Genomic DNA, 10,000 nt, shown 5'->3' with positions numbered 1-10,000 from the left:
TGGCAGCAAGGCTTTCAACTGCGTCACCTCTATTTATACGCCAGTGTTTATGTGCATGTGTGTGTGTGTGTGCATTTAATAGATGTTAATTGTGGCAACGGCACCGTGGAGGTGAGGAGAGGAAGAGAGGAGAAGAGGAGGAAAGGAGCGTAGGAGATGAAGAGGAGGAGGGAGGAGAGGAAGAAAAGGCAGGATGGGAGGAGGAAAAAGGGAAGGGAGGGGAGGAGAGGAGGGGAGAGATGGGAGGGGCAGGGAGGGGAGGAGGAAAGGGGCGGTGGGAGGAGAGGAGGGTTAAGGGTAAGGAGAGGAAAAGAGGAGAGGAGAGGCGAGGAGGAGAGGAGAGGAGGGCCAGACAAGAGAAGACTAAATGAGCGGAGGAGAGGAGGAAAGGAGAGGAGAGGTGGAGAGTGGAGGAAAGGTGCTGAGGGGAGGAGGAAAGGAGAGGAGGAGAGCAAACAAGAGAGGAGTGGAGAGAGAGTAGAAGGAGGGGAGATAATAGTAGGAAAGGAGAGGAGGAGAGGAGAGTGGGGGAGAGGAAAGGAGGACGGGGGAGAGGAAGAGAGTAGCGGAGGAGAGAGGACGAGAGAAACAAGAGGATGAATAGAGGAGAGCGCAGAGGAGGGATGGAGAAGAGGAGAGGAGGAAAGGAGCAGAGGAGAGGAGGAGAGTGATTAAGGACAGTGATTAGTTTAATAACACTGAGCTGCAGCTTTCTTGTTTTAATCACAGGGAACTGGATGACCTTGCAGCTCTGGATTATATCACCTGCTCCACCTGCTCCACCTGCTCTACCTGCTCCACCTGCTCTACCTGCTCTACCTGCTCTCCCTGCTCTACCTTCTCCACCTGCTTTACCTGCTTCACCTGCTCTACCTGCTCTCCCTGCTCTACCTTCTCCACCGGCTTTACCTGCTCCACCTGCTCTACCTGCTCTACCTGCTCCACCTGCTCCCCCTGCTCTACCTTCTCCACCTGCTTTACCTGCTTCACCTGCTCTACCAGCTCTACCTGCTCCACATGCTCCACCTGCTCCCCCTGCTCTACCTTCTCCACCTGCTCTACCTGCCCTACCTGCTCTACCCGCTCTACCCGCTCTCCCTGCTCTACCTTCTCCACCTGCTTTACCTGCTCCACCTGCTCTACCTGCTCTACCTGCTCCACCTGCTCCCCCTGCTCTAAGCTTCTCCACCTGCTTTACCTGCTTCACCTGCTCTACCTACTCCACATGCTCCACTTGCTCCCCCTTCTCCACCTGCTCTACCTGCCCTACCTGCTCTACCTGCGCTACCTGGTCTCCCTGCTCCACCTGCTCCGCCTGCTCTACCTGCTCCACCTGCTCTACCTGGTCTCCCTGCTCCACCTGCTCCACCTGCTCTCCCTGCTCTACCATATTCACCTGCTTTACCTGCTCTACTTGCTCTACCTGCCCTACCTGCTCTACCTGCTCTACCTGGTCTCCCTGCTCCACCTGCTACACAACTCTCCTTTTGGAAGTTTTTTTCCCAAAGGAAAATCTCCCAAAGAGTTTCCAAATAAACTCTTTCATTTGTCTTTCATTGGTAAAGAGCTTTGTGTCAATATTAATATTCCATCCACGCGCTCCATCCTCAAACAGCATTAGTCTCACTGCACGTTCTGTCTGTTCATTCACAGAAAGTTAATGTTATTAATTTGATGCTGCGGCCATTTTTTTTTTTTGTTGCATTGAATTCTTAATAAGGAACATTTTAGCTGAGATAACCTCATGAATAATTGGTCATTCGGTGCAGCCGTGGTTTTAAATATGTACTGCTTGTTTTTTAATTGTACCTGTCTTCCCTGAAAGTCCCCAAAAGGCAAACACAGTGTGTGTGTGTGTGTGTGTGTGTGTGTGTGTGTGTATGCGTGTGTGATTACTACTTCTAGTCAACCTCTACCTGTACTCTACCTCTACTCTACCTGTACTCTACCTGTACTCTACCTCTATGCTACCTCTACCTCTACTCTACCTCTATGCTACCCCAACTCTACTCTACCTCTACTCTACCTCTACTCTACCTGTACTCTACCTCTATGCTACCTGTACTCTACCTCTACTCTACCTGTACGCTACCTCTACCTGTACTCTACCTGTGCTCTACCTCTATGCTACCTCTACCTGTACTCTACCTGTACGCTACCTGTACGCTACCTCTACCTGTACTCTACCTGTACTCTACCTCTATGCTACCTCTACTCTACCTCTACTCTACCTCTACCTGTACTCTACCTGTACTCTACCTCTACTCTACCTCTACTCTACCTCTACCTGTACTCTACTTCTATGCTACCTCTACTCTACCTCTACACTACCTCTACCTCTACCTCTACCTGTACTCTACCTCTACTCTACCTCTACCTGTACTCTACCTCTACTCTGCCTCTACCTGTACTCTACCTCTACTGAAGCTCTACTCTACCTCTAGCTGTACTCTACCTCTACTGAAGCTCTACTCTACCTCTAGCTGTACTCTACCTCTACTCTGCCTGCACTCAACTCTACTCTACCTCTACGTCAACATCGACTGTACCTCTACCCCTACTCTACTCTACCTCTACCTCTACTCTACTCTACCCTCCTCCACACTATCTCTACTCTACCCTCCTCTACACTATCTCTACTCTGCCTCTACCCCTACTCTACTCTACCCATAGGTCTACTCTCCTCTACCCTCCTCTACACTATTTCTACTCTGCCTCTACTCTGTCTTTACCCCTACATCTACTTTACCTGTTCCTTTACTCTACCTCTACTCTCCTCTTCTCTACCTCTACTACTACTTCTGTGTCTACTCTACTGTAGCTCTACTATAACATTACCTCCTCTCTGCTCCACTCTACTAGGGACCGATGAGGGAATCCACGGCTTTTCCATCAACATCTCACGATGTCTAATGAACACACGATGGAACACGATGATTCATTTGTCATTGTCAATTCACAAACACAAGGTTTTGTCGGCTGTTTGACTTTCGTCTGTTTGTCTCGTCCCAGACTATTTAGGTGAATTTCCATGTGAGACAGTGTGTTTCCACGGTGTGTGTACCCAGCGTCTCCAGAGGTCTGCTCGCGTGGCACCGCAGTGTTTAGCGCTCCCCAGTGGGACCGGGACAGATGTGGTCAGCCCATGCAGATGCCATCACAAGCCCACACACACACACACACACACGGGCACACACACGCACACACACACACACACACACACACACACACACACACACACACACACACACACACACACACACACACACACACACACACACACACACACACACTCCTTCATGCAGCCTGCATGATAATCACATGTTGATACTGACATACATGTGGTGCTTTTTCTTTTGCCCAATATACCAGGTTTATGTTTAGAATAATCGGGGGTTGTGATTCATAACCTCTCGTATCTATTTTCTATCGCAGCCATTTCAATTGAGGCTGCACTTGGCGAGTTTGACAACAGGCACGCAGCCCCCCCCCCCTTACAGTTCCCATGAAATATAAAATGTGTTTTCACTGTTTTAACCCCGTTGATGCGCACGTTGTTCTTGGATTTGGGGCGGTTCATCGTTTTTATCCCTTTTAAAAAAAATTGACGACAACATTTTCACAGTTGCCATTCTGCATGCGAGGGCGGATGTCGACGAGACTGTCCAACAAATGGGAACGTGCGTGAGAGAAGACCAGAGATTTTCTCACCAGGGTGAATCCGGCCAAATGCACATCGACGTCCATGTCCTGTAGAACACGCCCAAACCAAGCTGAACCGCGTCTCCTTGTGAAATACGGTTCTAAATGCCGTCTCAAGGCTCTCTCACATCTGATGTGGTTAGGCTTGAACTTTCCCAGTAAGTCTGAGGCAGACGTCAGCCAAACACTGACGTACAGGCCGGTGATGAAATACATGAGGAACGTGCGCTCAGAAGCAGCGCACGTCACAGTTTTCCATAAAAAAAAACAACAACACTATCTTTTCTGGTGGTAATTACTTAGAACTTGCAGTTCTCTTGTATAAAAAAATTGTAGTAGGTGAAAAGAAGGTGATGGACTAATTTGGTTTCCAATGCATATACAGTAGGTCAACGGAGGTTTAGGATACGCAGGTCGACACTGGCCAGAAGGGCGCCCCCTGCTGGTGGGTTTCACCCCCCTCATTGTCAGGCAACTGCAGGAAAATCCCCTGGAAAAATGTCCGGTCCTCCTCCCCCGCACGAACAACTCCAACCCCAAGAACGGACGGAAACTTTGTCTTTTTCCATTTCATTTATTTAACAGTCACCAGATGATGATACATTCTCTTAGAAAAGAAATTAACAACAAAACTGATATTCTTTCCAGTTTTTTTAAAAACTATTATACAATATTCTCAATATATAGATTTTGTACAAAATTAAAGTCAGTAAAAGGGTCGGACGGAGAGTGACGTCTTAAAAAAAACAAAAAAACAAAAAAAAGAGAAAAACAACAAGGGAGGGACGGACTCACAGATATACCACACGCGGGAAAGACGAAGAACAATCATAAATAAATATGGTAAAATCGGGTGTCACGTAGAGCTCTGTTTTCAACCGGAGGTCATCGGGGGCTGGAATTAAAACGGGGCTGCCTTGTGAAGGGGCCCATTTGTGGAGGGAAATTCCACACATTTTCCACACTGAGATTAGCCATAAGTGGCGCGGCTAAAAGCCCTGAAATAAAGGTATTTGCCTCAGTAATAGGTCTGATAGTCTGCAGCGCGCTTGACCTTTGGCTGTAACAAAACCTCCCACCCGCCCCCTCCCTCAATCCGACCCTCCCCCCTGTACTTCCCTTTGTCTACCGTACTGCCGTGCTTGGTGCAGGGACACAGAGAGTGTACTCGAGAGAAAAAAAACTACGCCACCGGGCGGGGTTGGCGGGGGCGGGGTGTTTCATTCCTTTTTTCGGGTGATGGAGAAATTGGTCTTGCCTGGCCGCGAACACCCGCACCCCGGCAGAGGGCGTGGAAGGGAGAGCCTGCACGTGACGCGGCGGCGGCGGGGGAGGAGGAAACGGTCAGGACCCTCCGCCCCCCTCGAGGGCGGAGGGTCCAGCGGAGGTCCATTGCACCAGCCCGTCCTCGGCCCACAGAGTTTCAACAGCACAACAACAACGACCAGAGAGAACGACAACAAACTGAACACACGGGAAGTGGATGAGGACGGATGCAGGGAGTAGATAACGGAAAGGAAGTGGAGAAGGACGGACACAGGAAGTCGATGACGGCACATGGCGATGTGGCCCTGCTCAGCTGATCGGCCGCTTGTCCTCCCTCCGCTCGTTTATTATTATTATTATTTTTTTATTTCTTTCTCTCTCTCTCTCTCTCTCTCTCTCGCTTTCTCTCTCAGCTCAGTATTTGAGGCGCGGGACCTTCAGCGCCGGGAACATATTGAAGGCTGGCAGGAAACGCAGGTGACCCGGGTGATTTACAGTCCTGAAACACGACACACGGCCTCCAGCAGCACGGAGTGCCGGGCTGATGATCCCCGTGCGACAACTCTCTCTCTATTTACTCCGCGTGTCCGCCGTTTCCATCTGTTCCCTCTGTGAGAAGCCTGTGACATCAACCCTCCTCGGAGGCGAGCGGCGTTAATCACAGCTCTCTCTCTCTCTCTCGCGCGCTCTCTCTCTCTCTCTCTCTCTCTCTCTCTCTCTCTCTCTCTCTCTCTCTCTCTCTCTCTCTCTCCCTCTCTCAACCCCTGGGGTGAGAAATGGGGGGTGCGATGGGTTAGATTTCCAATAACAATGCATTGCCACTGCATCACTTTGGAGATTAAAAGCGAGATGCTGAATTTCAATCACACGCCGCTAATGGCTCGACGTGAGGAATGGTCACTTTGTCTCCACTGGCAGGCAGAAAGAGAGAGGGAGGGAGGGGACGGGGAACTGGCAGCCAAAGCCTAGGTGAGGACATGATAGGCACCAATTTAATTCACCAAATTGCTTTCCAGCCAGTATTGATAGAATGCATTTCAGGACGCAGTGACAATTTCTCTCTGACCACAGTTAAAGGTCATTTCCAGAACGCCAACGTGTACTTAGCAAAGTCAGAAAGTGACAAAGTGATGTAGACGGGGGAAGCTTTCAGTAGTATCACTAATGGACGGCTAGGAGTGACAAACCGGCTTCGTAAAAGCAAATCAGAAACTGATGTATTTTCGCAAAAATTCAAGTTTCGATCACCTGTTATGTCAAGAAATGGAGCAAACGTGGTGCTATATCAAACTTAAATTTAAATGAAACTCGGATCAAAACCAACAAGCTGATGAGGGATCTTCTACTGAGACAAAAGAATGTCCTCATTACTTACTGTGGGAGGCATATGAGAATTGAAACGCCATGATAATTCAATGCCAAGATCTGACACTTTATCTGCGGAGCCTGCGATTTCTTCATTTGTTCCTGTCAAATAATGCAGCCACCTCAAGGAAACGCGGCAGGCTGAGCCTAAGCTGCTCTGGGAGCGCTGTGCACTGCTAGATGTGACCCACTTGTATTAAAGTGCAGTAGGAGTTCAGTTCTCATGGCAGAAGAGGAGTGAGGGCAGCTGAGAGATTGTCATCACAGTATAGCTGATGCTAGGAAAGACCGAATGTGACATGGACGAGAGCTCAGGGGTAGGGTTGGGGGCGAAGGGGGAGGGGGGGAGCGGGGGGAGGAAAGGAAAATCGTCACGACAACAAAGAGAGACGGGAGCGAATGAGCGTCGGTCCTAGAGTCTCTGTGTCAAGTCCAGAATGTCACAGTGGAGCACAGTGCTTTGTGGGTAGTGTAGTCCTAGGGAGGCATCAGCCTGGAACCCAGCTCTGGTTGTTGTGGGCCTGCTGGGCTCCAGACAGTGCACCCATTCCCATTCCCATACCCATGCCCATACTCACCCCCATGCCCATTCCCATCCCAATGCCCACCCCCTGGGCCAGGGAGCAGTCAAAGTTGAAGTCCATCTCCTCCCCAGAGTCCATGATGTCATGGAGGAGGATGGACTCCACATCGCAGTCCAAGCTGCCGTGGAACATGTCAATGTCCAGGTCGGCCGGCAGTCTTTCGTGTGGGTGGGGCTGGTGGTATCCATGGTATCCTCCCCCCATTCCCTGCCCATGGTGGTACGGACCGTCGGCCACGCCTTGGTGCTGGGGGCCGGGGTAATGGCTGGGGCGAGGATGCGGGTGGGGCGCGGTGGCTAGGTGGCAGGAGTCCTGGGGCATGCCGGGCATACCAGCAGGGTTGGGTGGTAGCGTGGTGGAGGCGGGGAGGTGGGCATGAGAGGGCGGGCTGTACAGGTAGGGTCCTTTGTGGTTATAGGGCTGCAGGTGGCTGTTGCTGCCACGTGGGGCCTGAGGGTGGGGCAACGTGTGAGTCTGGGTGAGGCTGTGGCCGTTATGGCCGAGGGTGTGGCCGTGAGGGGAGCCGTGGGCCTGGCTGTGACTGGAGCTATGGCTGTGCGTTCCATTATGGCTGCGAGCTGAGCTGAGGCCTGGGCCGTTGAGGGGTCCAGCGTGGTGGCCATGACGACTGGAGCCGACTCCATTACTGGTCGGACCCAGCATGGGGTGGCTGTCTCTGTCCTGTCCCAACAGCATGTCCTTGGCACAGTATAACTGACCCCCTGTCAGCAGACTCTGCAGGGCGTTGGTGCTGGAGTAGGCGCGCATGGTGCCGGAGAAACTTGCTGGCTTGTTCTCCTGGATGGTCTGCATGGGCGAGTGGTGACGCAGCATCCCCATGCTGGATGGCCCATATACGGCGCTGCCGTAGGGGGTCTGGCCCTTAACCCCTGAGCTGTAATGGTACACAGGAGCCTGGTGCTTGTGTCTACTCGTGGCCGAGTGCTGCTGGTGGTGGTGATAGCCATCCTCCATCAGCCTCTCATCCAGGCTGATTGCACCCGTCAGATTAGCCAGTTGAGGCAGTTGCTCCAGAGGAGGGCAGTGGTTCCCAGCAGTCAGGACTGGAGAACGGGCGCTGGAGGGTGACGGGTACAGGTGTGGGGAGGTGGAACAGGACATCCTGCCCTCCTCCGGTTCCTCTAGTTCTCCCTCAGCCAGGATGGGCGACAGCCGCCCACTCAGGGTTGAGGTGGACGAACTGGCTCGGGAGTGGAGGTCGGTCCAAGCGTCAAACTCTCCCTCTGTCCCAACAGTGGCCCCGACCCCAGCCCCGGCCACGGGGAGGACCTTCCTTGGAGGGCTGCCTGGATCCGGCGAACCCTGGAGCCCCGCCACGGCAGAGCCAGCTCCCACCCCTGGACGGCCCACTCTTTTGCCCCTGATGCGGCCTTTGCTCTTCATGTACTTGGTGCTGTTGTCCATGGAGACAGCTCGCCTGCGCGGGGATTTCCCCATCTTGCCTCCATCTGGGTTTAACATCCACCAGGAGCTCTTCCCCGTTCCCTCGTTCTGAACGCGGATGAAGCGTGTGTGGAGGGACAGGTTGTGCCGGATGGAATTCTGTGCAGAGATGAGAAAAAGAGAGAGAAAAGAGAGAAATTAAGTTGTATACCTCAAAAATTATTATAAATCATTATGTAAATATACACATAACACTGTATACTAAACGGATTCATGTTGACCACATTGTATGAAATGCTTCTATGTACCATAAATACGCATGAATGAATACAAATGGTCATGAAATTGTTCTCCTAGGAAATAAAAAAAAAAACACGAGATATCAAAGTTTCAAATAAAACTCTGAACTGTAAGTAAATAAGACCCACAACCTTTAGCACTGGATTATAATCCACAAGCTTCATCAAATCCTAATTCAAGTCAGGCTGTATTCACTTGACCTGATCTGATAATCCATAATCCATATTTTTGAAGCTCTGTTTTGTCAGTGTCTCATCGAGCTCTCTATTGGGAGAGAACTGAGCACCCGTTTCCATCCTCCGTCAGATCCTCCGTCAGACGTATGCAACCCTGCTCAACGTGCACGGTCAGTCATCTACAGCCGTCAGCGTTGATGTACCGAGCGCACGAGTGCAAAGCTCAGATTATCAGCTTGATATGACATCAGTACTGGCTGAAGCAAAGAGCATCAGAGATTTGATCTTCGGGCAGAAGGCGTACAAGGGACATTAACACTTGACCAAGGCAGCAGCTCCATCAAAAAAGACCTGCACCTCTCAATATTTCAAGGCACCCCGCGAAGGCTGGTTGATCCCATCACCCTCGCCTCCCAGCGCCGAGCTCCCTTCCTCCGCGTCTGCTTTAGCGGCCAAATGAATCGAAGCTAGTTAGTGCTTGGGCGTATGTTTGAAGTCGGTGCCAGTCTGGCGGAGTTCCAGCAATGTCTCTTCTTCTCTCTCTCTCTCTCTCTCTCTCTCTCTCTCTTGCCTTGCTTGGACATGTAACAGAAGACCGGGGGAGAGAGGGAGAGAGAGAGAGAGAGAGAGAGGGAGAACGGCTAATGGAACTCCTACACCTCCTGGAACTCCTACACCTCCTTCTCACTCCCTCTCCATCACATCCCCCCGTCCTTTCTCCACTCTTCCTTTTTCTGAATCACTGAGTGCTTCCCATTTCTTCTTCCAGACCTGCCTCCATCCGTACCCCCACCCGCACTGCACACGCCCTCCATCAGGCAGAAAGTCTCTTTCCACTGAATATATCCTCAATTATATCACCGTTTATTCTGCCATTATCCTCCTTGTCGGCATGTGCATGATTTTCTGCCATTGATTTACTTATTTCTCCCTCAATAGGCGCTTGGCTCATGGCGTCACTCAGAGATTTGCATGACACGCAGGCGTCTCTTTCCTCCCGTCTCCCTCTCTGAAGCCCGATGAAAGCTGAGGCTTCCTGATGGGTCCGTCCCTGCAATTCCACCCTTTGTTTGTGCCAGGCATTTTGACGCTCTCTGACAGGGAAACACGTTGTATCCAAAGCACCTCCCGCAGCTGAGGGATACAGCGGTACAATAGATTGTTTCAGATTGAGGGCTGTTTGCGCCCCCTCCCCCCCCCCAT

At 51.4% G+C, this 10,000-nt stretch overlaps 1 protein-coding gene across 1 annotated transcript in view; it reads right to left on the bottom strand.

The window, feature by feature from the left end:
- Positions 1-6,821: 6,821 nt before the first annotated feature.
- Positions 6,822-10,000, bottom strand: part of foxo6a (forkhead box O6 a) — a gene marked incomplete at both ends in the record, with an annotated part of 39,700 nt that continues 36,521 nt past the window's right edge. Inside the window, one exon of the mRNA XM_080004991.1 lies at positions 6,822-8,480. Coding sequence (XP_079861117.1) covers positions 6,822-8,480 — 1,659 coding nt within the window. The remainder of the gene's footprint in view (positions 8,481-10,000) is intronic.

The sequence above is a fragment of the Zeus faber genome (genome assembly GCF_960531495.2).
Source record: "Zeus faber genome assembly, chromosome: 8".
Lineage (NCBI taxonomy): Eukaryota > Metazoa > Chordata > Actinopteri > Zeiformes > Zeidae > Zeus > Zeus faber.
This window is presented reverse-complemented; position numbering and strand designations above follow the sequence as displayed.